Source organism: Alligator mississippiensis, chromosome 3, assembly GCF_030867095.1.
Source record: "Alligator mississippiensis isolate rAllMis1 chromosome 3, rAllMis1, whole genome shotgun sequence".
Classification (NCBI taxonomy): Eukaryota; Metazoa; Chordata; order Crocodylia; family Alligatoridae; genus Alligator; species Alligator mississippiensis.
Window position 1 is genome coordinate 88565850 of NC_081826.1, and position 23491 is coordinate 88589340.

A 23491-nucleotide genomic window follows, 5' to 3' on the forward strand; every position below is an offset into this window, starting at 1 on the left:
TGTAAGTAAAATGTACAATACTTTCTAAAATGTTCTAATAAAATGTACACTATTTCTAACATCCAGATATTTAATTTAGTTTTTGCATTGCTGCTTTTTCAGGTGATACACCTTTTTATGCAGATTCTTTAGTTGGAACATATAGTAAAATTATGAACCATAAGAACTCTCTGACTTTCCCTGATGATAATGAGATTTCTAAAGAGGCAAAAAACCTGATTTGTGCCTTCTTAACTGACAGGTAAATGGCTTAAAGTTTTATTTAGAATACAGAATTAAAATAAGCTTTGGGGCATTTTTTTTCTCATGTTAACAAGTAAAATGCATTTTGTGTATATGTGAGTTTCTGGTGGTATTCTAAAACAGTGGAGGCCAACCTTTGTGGCAGGCATGCCACAAATTAATCCTACACCTTCCTCAAGTGTCACTGTCTGATCTCGTTCTTCCATGTTATCTACTGCTCCCTGTTCTGCCTTTTTTTCCTTCCCTGTGCTCCCTGCCTGATCTGCTGCTTTGCTGCCTGCCCATCCACAATATGCAGTGTGATAGATACGCACAGAGGCTCCCTGTGCCAGTTGGGGCACTCCTGCTCAAGCTGGCCATTCCTGTTCTGAAACATTTACTGGTATTAGATTACTGCTTGTGTACCTGACCATACTGTACTATAATTCTGTTGCCTTAAAGTTAGAGCATAATTCTGTCACAATTAAGGGGTCAGCAGCACCTTTTTATTCCCTTTCTGGTCTCTAAATATACTTTGTCAGACATACTAATATTTATTCTTCCTTTTTTCTCTTGCCATTTTCTGGGGAGGAATCTTACCACTCCCACTATTAGAAGGGTACCTGCCTACTCTAGGTGGACAAGGTTCCTTGGGTAAATGTGATATCTTTTATTAGACCAACTAAATAGTTGGAACAATTGTTTTTTTGCAAGCTTTCAGGCACAAACAACACATTTATCCAAAGAACCTTGTCTGCCTATGTTCTTAGACCAATATGGCTATAACTAACCCTTTGTAAATTCCATGTATGTTTTGCTTTAAAGACTGGATTGAATCTTGACTGGATTTTGATCTGTCTTTTTTTGGTTAATATGATATTGATTTATAATATTGGCCAAAGCCTTCTTAAAACATGGTGTTTGTATTTAAAAATTGGAAGACAGTTTGAGAGAGAGAAGGATTTAAAAGAATACCAACAACCTAAGCACATATTTAGTGTCATCTAATCTTACCATTTACCACCAGCTGAGTTTTGGCCTTGTTACACCTTAGGTAGGCAACCTTAGGTAGGCAACACCTGGTATGGGTGCTAGTGTGGCACTCAAAGGCATTTTGGTTGGCGCATGTGCCTCGGGGAGGTTGACAGGGAAGGAACTGGGGCTGCACTACCACAACAAGTATCGGACCCGTTGTGGCTTTCCCGCCATCTGCCCCTGGCATGCGAACGTCTTACAAGTTGAGGTTGTGGGTGGTTTTGGCACTCTGCCCAAAAAAGTTGCTGACCCCTGCCTTATACTGTAAGGTTCACAAATGTTAATCAGCTTAGTGTTGTTCAGCTTAGTGGAGCAGTCATGCCTTAAGAGGAAAACCATCTCTGATGGACTGTCTTTCACATGCACCGCTGTGACTTGTTACTAGAGGCTTGGTGAGTAGGGGCAGGACTAGGAGCAGATCCAAACCGGATCCAGACCCAGCCACTTTGTCTAATGCCAGTGGGCCATCACAGAAAGACTGTTAATTAAGAACCATAGTTCCCTGACCCAGTTTATAACTCTAACCCTGATCGCTTTTGGAGCTCAGGTGGTGCCTGGTCAGTAGTGGCACAGGGGAGCTCTGGAGAAAAAAAGAATCAAGCCACTGGGAGTTCAGATGGTGCCCAGCCGGCTGTCAGCTTGCCCCTCCCCCTGCATTGCCAGCAGCTGGGCTGCTGCTGCCTGACCTCCAAGGGGCCTGATCCTTTTTTTTTTTTCTTTTTTCCTTTGGAGCTGGTCCCCCCATGCTGCTGCTGGCTGGCCAGAGCTTGGGTGGTGCCCTGTTGGTGCCAGTGTGGGACGTACAGGTTCTGGAAAAAAAAGGAATGGGCCCCTTGGGACTTGGGCAGTGCCCAATCCTTTTTGCTCTGGAGCTTGTCCCCCCACCCTGGGGGTTGATACTCACTGCCCAACATCCCCAGGGTCTAGGTGCTGTGCCTGACCCTGGAGAAGTGACAGTTTTAACCTTTTCACAGCTGAATTGTCAGCAATGCTTGGCTGCTCTGCCAAAAGCTAAAGTTTGCTGCTGTGAATAGGACTTCATGGGCAGATCTAGGATTTTGAAAGAAGCTAAAAACAGTCAGCAGAGCTGTGAAATGAAGGGGAGACCAGGAATAGCCAAGTCGCAATTTTAAAGCATTTGCAAAAAGAAGAATAGTTTGAGTAATGGAACATCACTCAAGAGCAATTAGCAAGAATCAAGTAGACTTCTAATAAGCTGTGAAGTCAGACTCTCTGTGCTACCTGTATAAAATGCCACTGCTGCTGTTCTGAGCAGAAAATAAGCTTCCTGACCTAACTTTGGATGACCAGTTTTGGGGGAGGAAACATGTGCAGTATGCAAGTAAATGTAGTAGTATTACTGATCACCGCCTTCTCAGATATTGGCTGGTTTTTTCCAGTTGGTGAATATGGTGCCAGGTTTGGGTCTCAGGGACAGCTGTGATGCTCCCTGGTGCCCATGTAGTTCCTGCCCTGACAACTTCCAGTGGGCCCTCACTCCTTACACATCTGCCATGACTTAATATAGTTATTTTGAAAGGAGACCAGACCAAACTGAAACCAAAACATCAAACACAAGCCCTTCTGGCTGTAACAAGGCTAGCGCCCAGCCCTGTTTCTTAATCAGCTGCTAGCCCTCAGCTTCCCTAACTGTCTCAGGGCCTAGCACGTTTGCAGTTTACTCCTCAGTTACAGGCACCTCTGGAGAGCTCTTCTGTGCTCAGCCTCTGCGGCCAGACTGCCTGCCTTGTCTCTCCCAGGGCCCTGCCTCCTTCTGGACAGATGACTCCCCTAGCTTGCTTGTAGGTACTAGCTAATTAATCTCTTCAATTCATCTCTGTGGCAGCCTGGTCCCAGGTACACCCTGCCTGCCCCACAAAGCTCTCCCTGGGATGCTTCTCTTTCAACCTGACAAGCACCCCAGGCTCTCTGTCACAAATACCATGTACACTGTAAATGACTGCAGACTTAATTGTCTTACTGCCTACACCAATACTGTTGACTTCAGTGGGGTTGTACCTGAGTTACACCTTGAGAATCTAATTAGCTCATATTTCCTAAATTACAGGATTTTTTTTTTTTTTTTTTTTTTTTTAACTAGGCAGTTAAATTGGCATGACCCACCCCTCCTTTGTGGACAGTCTAATTGCAGTTTCAGAGTACTTTTGGAACTTAGTATATATTTTTTTGGTTTGTGATTTAAGCCAAATGAAAAAAGAGACATGCTAATTACAGTGGAACCCACACCATTTGTATTGGAGTAGTTTGCAGTCTACTTAAAATGCAGTTGGCTATTAAACTAAGGATAAGTTACAAAGCTATTTGCCATGGCTTCTGCTTCAAAGGGCACTGCTCTAAAGAGCTGGGGGACCTAAGCAATCCCATAAAATTGTTTGGTATGTCTCTAAATACACCACTTAATTTCCAAACTCTCATCTTCACAAGAGACTAAGCATCCAAACTTTGCAATGTATCCGGGCTCTACAGTACTTTAATTAAGTGTGTAGAGTGAGAGTATCCACACTGGAGAAGGGAGTGTGTGTGTATGTGTTTATAAGTCTAGCTTATGTGGCATTTCTGGTTTTAGGCTGCATAGAAGACTCTTAAACCAGATTGAAGTCTAGGATTAAGGTAGTTCTGGTCTAATACATTCTACATCACCATTTACAGACATTCATTTTCTGTGTTGTCCTTAGTTTTAAGATGTTAAAAAACATGAGTTGACATTTAAACTATTCTTACAAAAGGAGAGGAAATATTTAATGTGGTATATCATACTTTTTCTTTGTAGGGAAGTGAGGCTGGGACGAAATGGCGTAGAAGAAATTAAAAGACACCTCTTCTTCAAAAATGATCAGTGGGCTTGGGAAACTCTTAGAGACAGTAAGTAATTCCTTGTACAGAAGCACTCATATTAATTTGTTATATCAAAATAGGGCAATCATCCGTTTGTTAATGGGAGGATCTCTGGCTCTTAAATGTTGAATTTTATTATTTTTCATGTTGTTTTCTCAGTGGTGAGATTTCCGACACACCTTAGCTGCTTTCAGTTCATTTTTTAAGTTTAGCAAGTACAGAGACCACAATTTAAAACACTTGTTTGTCCTTCATTATTACAATAATTTCTTGCTACACTACTACAGTGCACATCAAAGTACAAAGCTGGATCTTCTTGGAGGGAAAATATTGTACAATAAACAGATTCTGTTCACCCAATATAATTGCCTCACTTGGGAGAGGATCAGAAGTCCTGTAGGAGAACAGAGATGAGTTCTGGGAAATCATTGATGAGCCAAATCAGTCATGACAGGGATCCTCATTTTCTCTGTTTAAAAATGCCAGGTTTTCTGACTAAAAAAAAATCCCAAATCCATGTTTTTCTGTGATTTAAAATGAAACACCACTATACATATATAGGTATCAGTTGAACACAATGTTTTTTTGATATATTTACTATTTTAAAACAATTTGGAAGCCTACCAGTGCCTTGATCATTATAATAAAAAATTCTAAATACCTATATATTTCGGTGTTTGATTTTGGTTTTTTTTATCTCCTTGCCCCCCTTTGCTCACCAGGATGCAAGTCCTGCTGCGGTTTTCACCACTGCTGCTTTTGTGGTGCTGAGCAGGCCTGCCCTGCCTCTGCCCATGCTGGTGACCTTCGCTCCTGATCTACAGTCCCTTGGTCCTGCTGGTACCCCTCACTCCCAATCCCTTGTCCTGCCCCAGTTCTGCCAGAGGGGGCCTCAGCTGCCAGGGCTATGGAACCTGGTGGTTAATGCAGCTGGAGTGGAGCATAGATGACCCCCTCTTTTCTGCCATGAGAAGCATGGCTGGAGTGGAGCCCGTGGGGGTGGAAGAGGATGTAGGCTGCCCGCTCAGGGCAGTTGTGCCCCCCCTGCTGCTGCTGACTGTGTTCAGAGCACCATGCTTGCAAACACAAAGCCAAATCACAAATAGTGCATAACTGCTAAACTGTAGTTATATGGCATTTAGATGGATAAAGGAGAATAGGAATTAGGCCACACACTCTTAGATTCAGACTTCGGAATGCTGGGAAATTCAGGGAAGAGCACAGATATCTTATTCTTCATGTCTTCGTGTGAAGAGTCATAGGATGCAGGTATGGCCTAAGTAGATATTACTGTTCAAAAGAATCCACTACAGTAGGATCCATGCTATGATGCATCAGAAAACCACATTTATTTTGGGGAGATTTAGGTACAGCTAGATACTCAAAATTGATCTGTTATGTAGCATGGCCAAAAGATACGTAATAAGGAAGCACAACAGTAGCTACATCTTCAGCAAAATTCTAGGTTATTTGTGGGCTCACAGAGCAAGAGGCAATGTTTTAGATAATTTATAGTAAACGCGAGGCTACAGCAAGGTTGCATATAATGATGTGACATTTGTTATGGCATTTCTTCTTTCAGAGAATGCATAGTATGATGATATGAAACCTTGTTTTAAAAATTTGGTTTTTAATACAGTTCTCCAAAGTTGTTTTTTTTTTTTCTTGCAATATAGTAGCTGTACATGCATGTGATAAGTGTATCAACATTTTTTTTAAAGCTCTCCAAATTAACAGAAAATGTGTACTTGCACCTTGGGTCTCCAGAGAGTTGAAGGCCAGATTTTCTGCTGCAGTAGAATTTAGATAAGCTAGGGACTGCTCCAAACCCCCTCCAAGTGGCAGTTCTGCAATGGACCTTGTGCTAGTTAGGGTTTGGGCAGCAGTAGTTGGCCAAGCAGGGCACTTAGCTCCTGGCACCTATTTAGAGGGGGGCACAAGAATGGCTGCTGAAGACCAGGGCACAGAAGTGTCTTGTTATGCCTCTGTTTGGTACAGTACTCATGGTCATACCTCCTTCAGGTTTTTGTGTTCATTTGCTTTTTTTTTATAACATCTGTTGAGCTAAGGCTGAGGGAGCAGAACAAGCATACTTGGTGCATGCAATCAGTATTGTGGCAAAAAAAGTTTGGTGCCCAGGGCAAAGCCCGCAGCAGCAGCCCACCCTCGCCCTGCACACAGGTCTGGGGGGCACATGCCCCCCATGCTTGCCCAGGAGTGCACACAGTGTCCCTGCATCTCCCCCCCCCCCCCCCATGAGTTGCTTGCAGCTTTGTCCCATGCCCCGCCCCAGCTGGGCAGAGCCTATTGGTTCCCCTTCACTTCGGCACCCAGGACAGTTGTCCCGCTTGCCTCCCCTTGCTGTGGCACTGCCTGCAATATACTGCTTAGATCAGTAACTCACTTATTTCATGAGAATTTTCATTTATGACTGCTCTCTGCAGTTTTGTTAAACAGTTGCATGAACCAGAACATACAAACAATGATGGCTGTAATGATGTTGAAGAGTTTCCACTTGACTTGTCCATTTGTATTGCTGCAAGTTTTTTTCATCCCTCACTTCCCTTTTCTCTTTTGGCTTTTTATCCAGTCCATAGTTAATTTGATAAATTCATTTGAAGTGCTCATCTTACAAACATTACATAGCTCACGAGCGAAATGCTTCAAATACACAGAACACTATTGAGTCTCTAAGTATTCCCATGCATTACAAGCTGCAGGATCAGAACCTAAATTTATTTGGATGATCACTGTCACATTTGTCTAACTACTGACACGCACAACTCCATGTTTGTCAAGTCGCAGATATTTTAAAGTAACATAACATTTATGGAATCCAAGTTTCCATAATAGAAGTGACAAGAATTGAATACAAATACTAGCCCCTATTTTATTTTTCTTACAGCTAGTTATATCATTTGAGAGGAATGATAATTTTCTTTCTGTTTGTAGCTGTTGCACCAGTTGTGCCTGATTTAAGTAGTGACATTGACACTAGTAACTTTGATGATTTGGAAGAAGACAAGGGAGAGGAAGAAACATTCCCTATACCAAAAGCATTTGTTGGCAACCAGCTACCTTTTGTAGGATTTACATACTACAACAATCGCCAGTAAGTATGGAGAAAACTAGCATTTTGTACCGTCGTCAGGTCTTGTATTTCTGATTTCTATTTATATATCCTTTGTATAAGATGGTGAACCTTTTAAAATAAAGCCTTCTAGATGATTTGTGACATGCCCATGGCAACAATAGCTGCTGCTACTTAGACATTAGTCTTTGGACTTGTACAGAGATACTCAACCTCTGGCCCATGAGCCAGATGTCTCCTGCAACACCATGTCATCCAGCCTGTGGGGCTCCTTGCAGGTCAGGAAATGTGGGCAGGGGGAGAGGCGGTTACTACTCCCCTGCTGCCAGATCTCCAGACCAGTGCTCAGGGTCAGGCGGGGTAGTGCCCCTGGCTTAAGGGGCAATCCTGGTTCATGGTGGTGGGGGTGTGGGGGCAGTTGCTGGGCCCGAAGCCCCAATCTAGCCTGCAGAGGGGCCACTCATCTGGACCAGTCTGGCCTACAAAATTCAGAGGTTGAGTACCACTGGACTAGTACAATAATTCTGTGAGAAGTTCTTAACTAAGCACATGCATAGTGTCAGTGTAATACTTAGGCTTTGAAAATGCACCTGATACATAATAACCCAAATTATAAACAAAGGATTAAAGTGTGTTTGTTTTTTACATCGGGGTAGAGGTGAGGCCAAAACCATTGAGGGCCAGAGACTCCTTTGCAAACCCCACTCCTGTCCAGCATGCTGTAGCGACCACCTTGGAGAGAGGAAGGTCCTACCAGTTGGTGCCAGGTTGAACTTTAATTCTATCCATCAGGATCCTTGCAGGCAATCCCTGTGGGGCAACGCTGGCTTACAGGCAGCCCTGCTGCAGAAGGCAGGCTGCACCTTCTGCATTCCTGAAAATGCATTTATATCTATTGCAAAAGTCTAATGGAGTGGGAGATGGTTCTTCTGTGGGCCTAGCACTTGAGATTGTTTTTCCTCCCATTGTCACAATGTACTGTCTTAACTGGTGGAGAGAAAAGAGAGAGAGTTGGCTTTCCAAGTCCAGAGGCAGTTGTGACTGTACAGAGGTCCTGTTTTCAGCTCTTTCTCCTATGTTGCATTAATGGGAAGCTTATTATGCCCAATTCTTTTAATATTTCCCTTCAGGAACTCCTGTAAAGGAACCTTTTTGTGGCTCTGACAGAGACCAAATATGAGGCCCCCTCTGCCTTTCCTAATCTGGTGATCATTGTCTGTGTGCTGAGGGAAAGGGGTTCATTATATCCCTATGTAGTGTATACTTGTTGAGGACACGCTCACAAAACACCTGCTTCTTGAGAACAGTTTTTGACCCTCATAGACAGGAACCATTGTATCCAGCAACCTGGTGATCTTTTATTTGGCTTTTTGCAACAGTAACATTTAGAAAGCCTCTGGTTTGCGTTTCCTGACAAAGGAGTGTCCTAAGTCCTAGTAAACTCTCCTAAATGCTTAAAGGCTGCTTCTCCTACCTGCTTTTTCTTATACTAAAAATAAACAGGGTTCATAATTGCTCACTTTTGATGGAAGTGGTGGAAGGTCTTAAATGTGAAAGTTGCTTTTGATTTGAAAATCTGATACAGGTAAGTTAGGAAGATGTGGCTAAAAAAAAGTTTGCCCTGTTTCTGTTCTGCTTGCACTATGTTTATTTTAAGAAAATAGGGTGCAGTTTGTACCTTTTTTTATTTACTTCCTTTAACAGTTATGTCCTTGCATCTCACACTAAATGCATGATTCACCCTTGAATTCCCCCCCTTTTTTTTTTTCTATACATAATACTGCCAAGTATTGTTAGGGATGTGATTCAATAGAGGGCAACAGAATCATGATTAACTGGGAGGTAGAATCCTGTGTCTGTGCAGGGGTTTGGACTAGATGACTCCTGAGGCACCTTCCAGCCCTGTAAATCTGCAATTCTTTTTTTTTTTTTTTACACTGTCCACATATAAGTACATAGCACTGTTAGACTTCTATATAACTGGAGCTGATTTCTAATTACAGTAAAAGCCATGTTAACTGGCACTTCATTAACAAGCATGCTCTGTTAACTGGCATGCATTATGAGACCGTCCTTCCTCTTTCTGCCTTTAACTACACACCTTCAGCTTCTCCAGGACTTCTGTATGGTCCCTATCATCCGGGTGTCTTAGCCCTTACAATTGTTAATGTATTTTTCCTCACGACACCTTTGTGACAGAGAGAACTACGTATTATTTAACAAGTGAGGAACAGGGTGAGTCAGCGTGAGATTTGCAAAGGAGCTTAGGCACCCAAATTCAAAAGAGGAATTCAAATTGCCATTTTAGGATTCATAAGTTCAGCTTCTACATGTTTTCAGACATGCTACCATATTAGGTGCTGAGACATTCAGACCGACCATCTCCCACCCTAAAGCTGTTTAGGTGCAAGGACACCTTGTTTGTGAACCCAAAAATCCTGAAGAGCCCGATCTAGTAAGTGTATTCTAAGGATTTCTAACAGGTGGACAGTACTGAGCTCAGCACTTGGAGCTTCTTTCATTCAGAAGCAAGACTGGAGAAGTAGGTTGTCATGACTATCCTTTGCATACCTGCACAATGATTGGAGCAGTTCCCAGACAAAGTGAGAGACTTGGGTTAAAGGCCTTTCTTGTCCTGATGGGATTCAGGCCCGTCTATCGCACATCCAAAGAAAGTGCATTAACCACCAGACTTTAGGCGTCTTCTCTCCTTTTTCGAAGTTGAGGGACCATTGTTTAGAACGGAATGCAAAACTCATTCTTTTAGGAGAGCAAGCAGGAGGGACCGTGACAACCTCAGTGAGGAGGGCTCTTTCTTGGGTAGAAGGTTTCCCTTCTGCTCCCAGTGGTTTAATCATGATCTTTAATACAAAAGGAAAATTTCAGTCTAGATGGTAAGTTTTGTAGAGTCATAAGCCTTTAAAGATAGCCTGTTAAAATGTCAGGCAGCTTCAAATAGAGGTGCTACCAGCCCTGCCTATAATATGGAAGGCTTCTGGATTTTATCTTAAGCTGATGATAGGTAAAATGAAGAGTGCTGTCAACTTAACTTATTCTCCAAACTTCAGAGTTTCGCTTGATGTTGATCCAGCACATTTTAACACAGTAAAGTGGGACCGAATTGATAGTGGGAAATGCACAGCCAGGAAAATTCATGTTTGTTTGTTTGTTTTTTTTAAATTTGTTTTCAATTGGTTGAAATATTCAAAGGGATATTCAGTAACAAATGGAATTAAAAAATCTTTGTAATATACTTGTTTAGTAATATCCAGGCACAGGTCTGGGAGCTAGAAATAAAGTACTGTTTAATGCACAACATTGGAAACTATATCAATGAACGTCTAGCAAAGATCAGTTTCCATAAGCTGTAATGCAGCAGTCTTCTCCCACCCTCCCTCCTTCCCCACCATGGCACTGTCACAGGACAGCCCAAGAAACTTTTTTTTTAAATTTAAGAATGCTAAATAAAAGCAACTTTATTAATAAAGAAGTGAATGAAGCATCAGCCTTTTCCTGCAGCACTATAAGGAAAAGATACTGCCTTGCAGAAACATTTTTTGTATTTGTGAGTGAGTTCTTTTTTCCCCATATCTGAGGTCATTTGACTGTGAAGTTCAGATGATATGTAGATAGTCAAGGGTATTTTTCCGTGATTTTTGAGTGACATCATATATAGCAGAATCAGAGATTTAAGCCATCTCGGTACCCTCCTGATTTTTGGATTGCTTGAAGGAGCCAAAGTACACCTAGATGCGACTGACATCTTGGGAAGGCTGCCTTAATTATGACAGCCTGTCATTGTCCACCTGTAGCTGGGAGTGCTTGATGCTGTGTGCTGCAGTTCCATATTTAGCACATTCTTTCTATTTCCCAGTTCTATCTAGCCATTCTTCCTACACCAGGACTTGAAGGAGGTCCTCAGAAAATAGTATCAAGCTGCCTTTGTCAGTGCCTGCATTGGAAAGTGTGGGTTCCCTTCTTTCCCCATGGTGTAACATCTGGGACATTCTAGTCATGCAGTGCTTTGGCCTCTTACTTGGCCAGAAGGGGTCAAAATGGGGTGAGAATCTTGCATCAAGCTTTTAAGATGGTCTGTCAACCTGTTCCATTTCCATTTGTTAATGTGACTCTTCTCATGACCAATTAACACTTACATTTTTTTGGTATATCTAAAATATACTATTTTATAAAACAGAAATACTGTCTTGGGGCCCCAGCACTGTAAGAACTTCACATATGGAATTTCATTAGGAGTTCCATGCATGCAACTTGTGCCAAGTTGATTTCATTAGTACTTCTTGTATGTGTATGTATTTTAATAAATAAATAAATGTTTCTTATTTATCAGGGGATCAAGAGAATGTGACCATGGAAAGCAGAACTTTTTTTTTATAACAGCTTAAGAAAAAAAAATTATTGGAAAAAACTCCCCATTTTCTTAGAGGAAGAGTGATAAAAACTGTAGATTTCTATTTAACACTTGAAGACAAAAAGTACAGTGAATTCCATGTTTGTTTTTTTCCAATTAAGTGTATTTCTATATCTAATAATGAATGAATAATAAATACTAAAATTCTGAATTTAGTGCTTTGGATCTGGATCTACAAAAACTTGTAATCTTGGCAATTGTTGTTAACTTGTTTACTCAGTTATCGCTCTCTTAAAATTTGTTTAAAGACAAGTTTATAGGAAAAAAACAACAATTTTTATACAGGTATTTGTCTCTTTTTTATACAGGTATTTGTCTGTCTCTGAAGAGAATTCCAATGATAACAGGGCAAGCTCCAATATGGATAAAAGTGTGGTATGTCTTCTGCAATCCTTTTTTTTGCAACTTAGAACAGATATGTTTTATACTTAATTATTGAACTAGTTTTAAATGACACTTGTTTTAGTATTTTGGAATATGGAAAAATGGGTACGTTTGTTTTAACTGTTCAGAATCTCATGGCTATTAGAGCAGGTCAGTTAACTGAATTTCACTTCTGCAAAATATGTTGAGGTTTTTGGGAGCCTTTTCCTAAATAGGGATGAAATGGCTAAAACCTCACAATTTCATGGGACAACTTTTAAAAAATAATATAAACACTGAATATTTCTGCAGATGATTTATTAAATAAAATATATTTCCCAGTCTCCCTGGAGTATTAGATGCTTCTATCCTTATGGCATCTGGTATTGCAGTCTTTGAGGCAGCCCAGGCACCGGAGAGGCAGGAAGCCTAGGCTTTCTAGATTTCTACCTGTCAGATTGTTGAGGAACTTTGGAGCTAGGAAGCTGGGCAACTGAGTAGTTGGCCAATTTCAGGATTCCCTGCAGCCTGCCAGATGGTGGCAAGTAGTCTTGGTGAGCTGGGAATTCATGAACCTGGAAACCTATATATTCCCGGATGCCCCATCTCTGGCAGACTGTCTGGGAAGCTTCCTGATAAAATGGAAACCCTAGAAGCACCATTTTCATTGAAGGCCACCCAGCAATCTGCTAACGAGCTTAAGAGCTCAAGAGCCTCCATTTCCAAGCCATGCTCCCAAGGAGGTGAGCAAACAGACTTCAGACTTCTTTTGGAATTTCCAATAAAATTGACCCATTGCCATGGAATGTTTTTGTTTCAATGCATTGGCATTTTGCAATGGAAAAATATGCTGTTGGAAATTTTCTTTCTTGCTCTGTAATTAGTTGTTGCTTGGCTTGGATGGAGTTGATGGAATACATGCCTTGGTTCTATTATTCTTTTGCTTTAGAGAAATTTGAGATGCAGGTAACAACTGTTAGTTTGAATATTGCTTGTTAGATTGCAACAGTACTGAGAGTAAAGTAGATGCTTTTGAAAAAAGATGAGGATAACAGTTCTGTCTTAGAGACTATAGTCTAGTAAAAGGAAAAAAAAATGTGCAACTAAACCTGTTCTGCTTGATGTTTATTTTTATAACTCTTACTATAAAGCTTGTCATGAAATACAGCATTCAAGTGTGCATTTTTTATTGATTTAAATCGGTAAGTATTAAATTGAAGGAACTGTAATCAATAGAAGCATAAATAATCAGTCTGTCATGTGATTTGTTGCATGTTATTTTTCCAACATTCGATTGTTAGATAATAAGACCTTAGGACCAGATTTCTTTAAAAGTACATAGGCACCTAAAAATTTAGATAAGCCCATAGTAAGATTTTTTGCAAGTGTCTTAGCAGATTGGGCAATATCAGTGGTATTTGCTAGCTTTTGGTTAGGCACTTTTGAAAACATTGCTAGTTACCCAATAGCCTGAAAGTCTCTTCCAAAAGTAAGAGTACCAATGCATACAAAAGTTAATTAGAATGCAAGTTTGGTAATATAGAAGTGACTTAGATAGTGTTGAAATTAAAAAAATAAATAAAATCTACACTACGAGTAGTTTTTATCACACAACTTTCTTCTTAGCTGTTTTTCTTCTTCTGTTGCATGCTGCAATGAAAATGGTGATACTGGCCTTCATGGTTAGTTGAGTAATGTTAAATTTATATACTACAGGATGCTGCCTGAGGGTACAATTCTGCAAGATACTGGGTGCCAGAAGTTTCTAATAAACATACATCCTTTTGGGGATGTTCAGGACTTTGCAGGGTCACATTCCAGAGAAAGGAGGAATCTGCTTTTATTTAATTCAGTGAGAAATTTATTTTGAAGTACAAATTTATTTTACTTTAACACTTATTAAAATCTGAAAGCTAAGACTCTAAAAGTTAGGAAGACTTGCCAATTCCTTTGCAGTGGGTCTTTGGCCTTTTCACAGCTCAGGTGGCAGAACTGTTGTTAAGTTATTGTCAGGAGGAGCATGGTCTAGCCTCTAAACAGTGGTTCTTAACCTTTTTATACTCAAGTTACTGCTCAAAAAAACCAAACCAAAACAAAAAAACCCCAGACCTTAGCTTTCACTCATTTTTTGATTATGGAGGAAGTAATAAAGCCATTCTTCTTTACCAAGAACTCAGAACACCACTACGGGGCCGAATGTTTTTGACATGACAGGATTCCTGTTTGAAATCTCTGGGTGTATGTTGCAATTGTGTAGGTGTTTGCGCACCTAATAGTGCTAATACTGTGTGGTGTCTAGAATGTTGTGGCACCTGGGATGCCTTGGCACCCACCCTTATTGAGAATTACTGTTCTAAAGATTCAGAATGTAGATGATATGGTAAAGGCATAGACAGTCTGTGATGTAGAAAGTGCCTTTTACCATATAGACTTGGATATATGAACTACTGCGTTCACAACCAGCTTGGCATATCTGCCTGGCACTGCATGGTCACAGACACCCCCCCAGAGTTTTGTTCTGCCTTCTTTCCTGTAGCCAGGCTTCTTTATTCTCCCCAAGGTAAAACAGAAACTAGAAAACAAATACATAAAAATATTGGGGGGAAAAATATTCTTTCACTTCAACTTACTGAATTTATTTGCTGCTATTTAGATTCAGATGATGCAGAACTCTCTGGAATCTATTCTTCTCATAATCCATTCACTAGCAGCCAGCACAACATGCCTCTACAAGCCTCTCAGAAAGCAGCTGCATACAGGCAGCCAGAGGCACAAGAAATCTAGCAGAAGAGATGCAGCTCCAAAGGCTGTGTGTAGAAATACCTAGGTTATCATTCCCAGCTGTCATGGAGGGGTAGGCCTGCCATATTCCTCCTACCAGCTCAAATTCTTGTTTAAGGAGTCAGTCTGAACAGTCAAATTAATTAGTAACTCAGACATGGATAAGTAAGTGTGCAATAAGTTTTCTTTGCTTTGATTTGCTTCTATTCATCTTTTATGCCCTTTCTTATTAAGGTGTGGGACAATTCTCATGTGATACTGCCTTATTTTCTAACTCAAACAAAATGACTGCGTTTACAGGCTTCCCCTGTTCCTCCTTATTTCTGTCAAAGTTTGCTTTAGACACCAGCTGTAAGTGCTTTCCGATCATAAGAACCATATCTTTGAAGGGTTACACATGTTCTGCACCCAAGCTGCAGATGGGATTCACCCCTTGGTTTGTTTGCCAGAGTCGCTCTGATCTCAGGCTAGTGTTTTATTTTCTTGAGAAGATACTGGAGCTCTTCTTCCTTTCAAAGCTTAGCAGAGACTGGTAAAGAATAGGGCTGTACAAAATTTCGGCAGCTGCTTTTTTTCGAGGTGTTACGGGCCGTTTTGGCGCCTAAAACACTGAATCCGAAACTAAATGAGGCATCTGAAATGTTTTGGAAACATTTCAGAAGATTTTGGAGTTTTGGAACCGGGTTTGCAGGGAAGCAACTGTATGCTGCAGCCCTGCCACATGACTTGGCTCCATAGGGAGCAGAGATCCGTTCCGGGGGTCTCCTCACTGCCACTGCTTGCCCTGCACTGCCCTGGTGACATGGGGCTGCCTAGGGCAGGCAGCGGCGGTGAGGAGACCTCAGTGTGGATCTTCACATAAAGAACATAGTTTTGTATCTAACCGTAACAGATACAGGGGTTTCTTACTGCATCTCTGGTTATCTCTGTGCAGTATAAGGAATGGGAAGAGAGGGAAAAGGATGACACCGACAGGACAGGTTATCCTGATACTCGAGAAGAAAACTCCATCTTTCTTTTTCCATTGGAATAGCACAGGAAGTCTGAAGGGTACTAGAAAGGAAGCAAGGAATTATTCCACTTAAAAGGCAAAAATTCTACCCTTATCTCTACCATTTAATATGGGTAAAGACTGTTTGATTACATTTGCTCAGTCATCAGAGTAAAGAACAGTTCCTGTAGAAAATGTGATCTTTTGGATATATTTCTTTTGAAGATATGAGTTGGAACTGTGTGTAACTACCTCTGTGCTGCTCATTTGAGGGGAAAATAAAAGAATCAGTTAAAACTTAAGCATTTGAGGAGAGCAGTCAAAAAAGTTTTGTACTTTGAGTTAGTGTGGGTCCAATTTAGTGAGCCTTTCTTAGTTGGCTCAATTTTGTTTTTGCAAGTTAAGGAACAAGCCCACTTATGGATAGGAAGTTTTGGGGTGTGCGCCCTACCTAAAGATGCAGCGGAAGGAAGATATTTAGGTGAGTTGATGCACTGAAACTGTTTCAGTAGCCTTCCAAATCTTATCAGTGTCTACCTGTTTACTTAAGACCATTTATATCTGGACACATTCCCCTTTATCCTATATTCTTAAAATCTGGAAAATGTGGAAAGCCTGTGAGCATCAATGAAGAAATCTTTCCTTGGACCAGCCTTCATCTTGTAGTAGAAATTGGTTACTTTTCTGCAAGGTTAAGGGCTACAACCCAAGTATCCTTTCATTCCTTGTGACTTAGTCATGGCAGGCCAAGCAGAATGTGGTGGCCTTCAAGTATGCAGGAAATAAATTCTATGGAGATAAAACATGGGTATGGAGCCCTTGGAGAAATGAAAGATCACCTTGATTGCTAGATGAGTTTGGAAGAAGGGAAGTATAAATTCTCCTATTGTCACTATAATTTTATTCCTATTCTTTTTTAAGGTACTATATTACTGTAAATAGGCATCTCCTTTCAAGTGTATCTGATCGTTGTCCCCAGGTTTGACCTGGATCAAAATGTATGGCAAAATCATTTATATGCATTGCCCTTTTTACGCTTCAAGGACACCAACAAGAGCACACAGCCTGGTTGACTTGTCCTAGGAATGACTGGGGTGAGGGGCAAAAGTTAGCACATTCTTCAGAAGGACTTGAAGCACAGTGGTGCATCTGTATGTCTGTAGGATCCCAGAACAAATGGTTTTCTTCTGGGACAAAAATGCAGTGTCTATTTACAAGCTGGAAGAGACACCCATGGTGATTGAAGGAGAGAAGAATATATTAAAAAGAAGCCATGACAGGGAAAATTTCTCAAGGAGAGCACCACCCTAGTTCAGGCTGTCAGAATTTGAATCATAGAATCATAGATTGTTAGGGTTGGAAAGGACTTCAGGAGGCCATCTAGTGATTCGAGTCCAACCTCCTGCTCAAAGCAGGACCATCCTCAGCTAGATCATCCCAGCCAAAGCTTTGTCTAGCTGGGTTTTGAAAATCTCCATGGACGGAGTTTCCACCACCTTTCTGGATAACCTGTGCTAGTGTTTTACTACCCTCCTAGTAAGATAATTATTCCGAATATCTAACCTAAACTTCCCTTGCTGCAACTTGAGACCATCGCTCTTTGTTCCGTCATCTTCCACCGCTGAGAATAGCCTAGCTCCATCCTCTTTTGAACCACACTTCAGGTAGTTAAAGGCTGCTATTAAGTCTCCTCCAGTCTCTTCTTCCCTAGATGAAATAAGCCCAGTTCCCCCAGTCTTTCTTCATAAGTCATGTCCCCCAGTTCCCTCACCACTTTTGTTGCCCTCTGTTGGACTTGCTCCAATTTGTTCACATTTTTCTTGTAGTGGGGGACCCAAAACATAACACAGTACTCCAGATGTGGCCTCACCAGTACTGAATAGAAGGGAATAATCACTTCCCTTGACCTACTGGCAGCACACCTACCAATGCAGCCCAGTATGTCATTAGCCTTTTTGGCAGCTAGGGCGTGCTGCTGGCTCATTCAGCTTATTGTCCACTGTAACCCCCAGGTCCTTTTCTGCAGAGCTGTTGCCCAGCCAGTCAGCCCCCAGCCCGTACTGGTGCATGGGATTGTTCTGTCCTTAGTGCAGGACTTTGCATTTGTCCTTGTTGAATTAATTTCAGTCCATTCCAGTACAAAGCAGAGGCATTTGTAGGTGGAATATTGAATACATCTGGGCATTCTGTTGCTTTGAAGGCAAGAATTGAGACACTAGATAACAAGCCACTGATTTTGACTACAGAGCCTGACTTAGGTGTTTTCAGATGATGATCATCATCCTCCTACTGGTATTCCTCTTTGGGTAAAGCTATAAATCACAAGGAAAGTGATCCTTGACTGATGATCAAATGTATGTTTAGACATGGTCCTCCTGCGTTATGTGATAGGGAATGCTATTTCTTTCTAAAGAGGAGATTTATGTCACCCCAACTTAGTTCAGCCTAGAATAGGGGAAGTGTGTTGCTCAGACAGCAATTAATAATCCAAAATTCCTCTTTCTGTTTCCCAGATCTTGTTTAAGACAGAGCTGTACAGCTCTCTATTCTTACCTTCTTCAGGAAACCAGAATTCTTCCTGGAAATTCTCATGTCTCTTTGATTGATATGCTTTATCCTAATGGGGTTTTCTGTTCTCAGGTCTGAGAGAAGCCCCTTGCTTTACAATCAAGGGTGAGGCAGCAGGGGGTAGGCGGGTGCTTCTGCCTCACAGTTGATTGTGAAGTGAGGATCTTCCCTCCTCTCCCCACTATGTTAAATAGGGAGGTGGGGTGGGAAACCTTGTCTTCTAATTGAGTAAATATGGTAATACAGCTGTTGGGGGAATCAACCAGAAGCCAGGTCTGTTTGTTTTAATTCAAAAGCAGAAATGACTTCTACAGGGTTATTTCAGAATTTAGTTGTTGTTTAGAATATTCTATATACTGACTATAGACTAACCCTGAGTCCCACCCGGCTGCCTGTGCCTCCTCCACAGCCCTCAGCCTCCCAGGCCCCCACACTGCTTCTCTCCCTCTCTCCACTCCTCTGCTATATTTTTCTTTACTTTTGCTCTGTGCCAGCAGGTTCTGTCCCTGCTGCAGCCTGGGGCATGGCTGCAGCTTGACCCCACAGCAGCAGTGGTGCAGAGCTGGCACTGCTTCTCTGGGCCCAGGCTGGGGCAGCAGGGCTGGCTCTGCACTACTGTTATGGGGCTGGGCTGGAGCCACATTCCATGTCCCAGGCTGAAGATGAGATGGAGTAGACCCTGATGTGGAGTAAAGGTGAGGATGGGGGTGGAGGGGAAGGTTGGGCAGGGGAGAGACTTGATGGGAGGACAAGTAGCGTTGGGACCTGAGGCTTTGGCAGGGCAGAAGCGATGTGAAGGGGGAATTGAGGCAGCCTGAGGGTGCAGGGGAGAGGGTAGACGGGCAGTGGGAGTCAAGCTGCCTGCCCCCACTGCCTGCCCTACCACATGCCTCCAGTTGCCTCCCCCACTGTCTCCCGCTGCCTGGCCCAATCCTGCCCCGCTTAGCACCTCTCCTCCCACCATCTGCAGTAGTGGGGGGGGTGAGTTTAAAATGATCCTCCAATAATTAGCTTCCATACATGAAAAATTGCAATAAATGTATACACTTTCTGTATGTAGAAGCTAGGGAATTGGGGGGTGGTCATCTTGTATACAGAGTTGTTTTGCATTTGGGTAAATATGTTAGCTTTTTGTAATTAATACATTTTTATATATTTCAAGGAGTTGTTGTCATGCTTTAATGACCAGCAAAAATATTTTTTCAGTATCTAATATAAAATAGGAAAATTATGACATGAAACAGCCATTCTTGAAAAACCTTGTATTCCCCCCCCCCCCCCAAATCTATAAAATATATAATGCATGTCCTTTTATGTATATATTTAAAGCTGGAAAACATGCAGAAAACAATCTATGAGTTGGAAGAGCAGCTACATAATGAAATGCAGTTAAAAGATGAAATGGAGCAAAAGTGCAGGTAGGTGCCTGTTAGCTTGAATTTCACATTTGTAAAGTTTTACATGCATCTAATATATGAGCTTTGTAGTAGTAATATAGTAATACCATAAAGATAACCACATGAATAGTGAGAATTGTACTTTCAGAAATACTGTTGTCCGTGAAGTTTTAGATGTAACTCCCTTAAATAATTTTTCAGTGTAGCTTTCTTACCTATGCCAGAAGGAAAGTTATTTGTTAGGCTTGACATCAGTAAAACACATGCATCTTCTCCCTGAAATTCTCTTTGTTACCACTATTCTTATAGGTTTCAGAGCACCTGAAGTACCCTGTGAAAACAGTGATTTAGAAGAATATAAACTACTAGGTGTACAACATGTACTAAAGTAAAAAAAAAAAAATCATGTTATCCCATATTCTGGTCTCTTAAATGCTGCAGTACTGCTGAAAGCCCCTACTTACGCTTTGTACAGAGATTAAGTTAAATATGAACAGTAATTTTCTTTCCTAGTAAAACATTTTGCTCTTTTACTGGGAAAAGAAATATTTGAGGAATTAATAATTTCTTGTACCTGCATCAGTTGAAAAATTGTCCCATCGAACAGTTGTGGTGCATGGTATAACTGTTGTTAGTTTGAAAAGAATTGCTACCAATAATGGTCATACGAGAATTCAAATGAATCACCACTATTTAGTGTGCTGTGTCTAATGCACATTCATATACTGGCTGCCCACTCAGTGGCAGCATGAAATGGTGCTAGAAATGCATGATTTGGCAATTGTGGTAGTACTGCCATTGATTATAAAGAGAACACCAGTGTGTCCTCTGATATCTGACTAGTTTTACTATGGGGTTAGTGGACTGGATTTCCCATCTTGATATAACCTGATAGTAAAGTATAAGCGTCTTTTAACTAACAAAATATCTCTGATCTTTTTAGGACAGGAGAAGATAGCTACAAAAAGCCCCTTCTTTGTGGCTTTACTTTTTTCAAAACACTGAAAGTCAGGGTAGACACCCATACTGTGCTTATAGGAGTGACTATGATCTTGGTTGCTCCGTAATACTGATTTGACCAGATACTGTTTTTGAGGTTTTATTCTGCATTTATCTCAGCCTCTCTTTGGAATGCGTTTACTAGTTGTCATTATAGTAACCATTTCAGGGATGTGTGTGCTTAGAGATGTGGGTATGCATAACTAGTCATTCTTCTTAGGGAATTGCCAAATATGGGCTGACCAACATTTCTTAGCTATCAAAAATAAATAAATGAACTTCTCTACATATTATCTTTTGGCACTTTTGGTATTTAAGGACAAAATTTAACACTTAATATTTTGACATGCATTGCCTATAGTGAATTCTTGTTGCAATTAATAATTGTGATCATAATAAGGTAAAAGCATATGTTGGTCTGGTCTTCATATTTATTAAAATCTTAAATGTATGCTTTAAGCCCTGTTAATAATATTTGTAAGTAGTTTTAATTATTGAAAAACTAGGTATGTAAAATAATACATTGTCTTAATACATTATTAAAATGCTTCATTATTTCTAGAACTTCAAACATAAAACTAGATAAGATAATGAAGGAACTTGATGAAGAGGTAAGTTTGAAATTTTGAAATTTATTTTTAAATCGGTGCTAGTGTTCTTCACTGTGGCTTTTTCTATACCTAGATTCCTTTTCTTCATTTCAGATCCTGTGTTGAATGTTGTTTTCTTCCTCTGTAGTATTCAGTATAGCTTTTCAAAATTAATTGCATGTTTAAAACTCACTGTGTAGATAGCCTTCTAACAAATTATTGCATTCTTGTTTTCATAGCTTACATAAACAAAATTAACTGCTTACTGTTATCTGTGTAGGTTTTGCAGTCATTTGTCAATGTAATCAACAAGTTTAAAAGTGGTGGTGTTTTTTCCAACCCTTACGTTTTCATGATTGGTCTCACTGCTGGAAATACCAGTCCTATTGGCTTTCATTCACTGAACACAATAGGACAACTTGCAAGATCAGACTTTTTCATATAAGAAAAGATTTTCAGGATCATTCCCAAAAATGCAAATAAAAATTGCCAGTTTTTCTAATTGCAGGGAAATCAAAGAAAAAACTTAGAATCAACAGTATCACAGATTGAGAAGGAAAAGATTCTGTTGCAACATAAAATAAATGAATACCAAAGAAAAACTGAACAGGAGAATGAAAAAAGACGCAATTTAGAAAACGAAGGTATGCCATATGCTTGAACTGAGTATGATACCATATGTTTTTAGGAATAATGTACTTATTTTAATATTTGAAGCAGTTTAAGGTACTTATAATGAAAAACTGAGATATAAGGGATTAGTTTTCTTTTTAATTTGTTTTGAAATGAGGCAAATAGTCTTTTAATAAGATACTATCTAACTCATATATAGCAGGCTCATTTAGTAATTTCCCAGTATGTAGGTTGGATGGTTAATCTGTCTAGCCCAGTGGTGGTAGGCCTTTTTTCCCAGCAGGTTAGTGCCTGGCGTCGGTGCGGCAGTTACCATGTGCCCCTGCAGGGGAGGGAAGGGGGCTTGACACAGCCCTGCCAGAGGGAGTAGGGGAAGGGTTATGACTTGTCCCATTGGGGGTTGGTAAGGAGGGACATGGCCTGACTTTGACTGGGTGTACAGGGCTTGAGGTTTGGGGATTTGGCAGGGGAGAAGGGGACTTTTATTAATGTCCACTGCTCCCCTGCTGCCAAATATCTGGACCCTAGGGAGCCCCATGGGCCAGATGCAGTGGCTCTGTGGGACCACATTTGGCCCGTGGGCTGGAGGTTGAGCTCCCTGATCTAGCCAGTCTTTCTGAAGCTGACTGGGCTGAACAGCATGCTCTGGGTAACAGTGTATCCATAATAACGTTTAAGTAGTACTTTTCAACATTGAAATCCATGGGATTTGGCAAATGGCTCGTGCTATTTGCACAACTTGAAAGGGCAGCACACCTTTATCCATGGGCATCTGAAGTAGTTTATATCATATCTGCACATATAGCCACTTTCTACCCTCTAAAGTGTGTACATGGCGCCTTTCTGAGTTCAGCCAGTTAAGGATAACTCTATGCTCAAGCACAGAACTTGGCCTCAGGTATACCTAAGGATTTTGCTGTCTTAAGTGATCTTCTAATGAGTAGAGCTAAGCTTTTGATGATCTTTGTAGTGAGTAAAACATTTTTTATAAAACAGTTCTGCATTTGCTATTTTTATTCTGTGTCTAGTGTCCTCATTAAAAGAACAGTTAGAAGACCTGAAAAAACTTAGTCAGCATTCACATATTACAAATGAGAAGATAACACAATTACAGAAGCAAGTAAGTGATTCCTTTTAACATCTGCATTGTATTTACTCAAATCTAAGACTACCTGAATATAAGATGATTGCCCAATAATTAAATTCTATATATGGAAAATGTATAGATTTATTTTAATTTTTCAGGTATAGAATTTAATTAGCACAGGTTTTGTCCTGAAGTTGTCCCTGTCCCTGTCTCTTCTCCCTCCCAACTGCTACAGCAGGGGAAAAAAGTGGCTGGGCAGGGGTCTTGCCCTCTTTCCTCCCCGCCCCTTACTGTCAGACCCTGCTTAGGCTATCTTGCCTCCTTGAGGATGTGGAAATGAGGGGCAGATTTGTAACAGGGAAACAAAAAACACTGGCTTTGAAATAAACCTACCTATAACATTTGCATAAAAGCAAATTACTACAGGTACCTATAGGCTTAGTTCATCC

The 23491-nt window shown here is 40.8% G+C and overlaps 1 protein-coding gene across 2 annotated transcripts in view; it reads left to right on the plus strand.

Annotated features, from left to right (window-relative positions):
• Positions 1 to 23491, plus strand: part of ROCK1 (Rho associated coiled-coil containing protein kinase 1) — a 135714-nt gene that overhangs the window by 69561 nt on the left and 42662 nt on the right. For both annotated transcript variants that reach the window (XM_006277187.4, XM_006277188.4), the window contains exons 8-15: positions 103 to 241; positions 4049 to 4140; positions 7066 to 7225; positions 11942 to 12008; positions 19666 to 19754; positions 21295 to 21343; positions 21831 to 21966; positions 22984 to 23075. In XM_006277187.4, coding sequence (XP_006277249.2) covers positions 103 to 241; positions 4049 to 4140; positions 7066 to 7225; positions 11942 to 12008; positions 19666 to 19754; positions 21295 to 21343; positions 21831 to 21966; positions 22984 to 23075 — 824 coding nt within the window. The remainder of the gene's footprint in view (positions 1 to 102; positions 242 to 4048; positions 4141 to 7065; positions 7226 to 11941; positions 12009 to 19665; positions 19755 to 21294; positions 21344 to 21830; positions 21967 to 22983; positions 23076 to 23491) is intronic.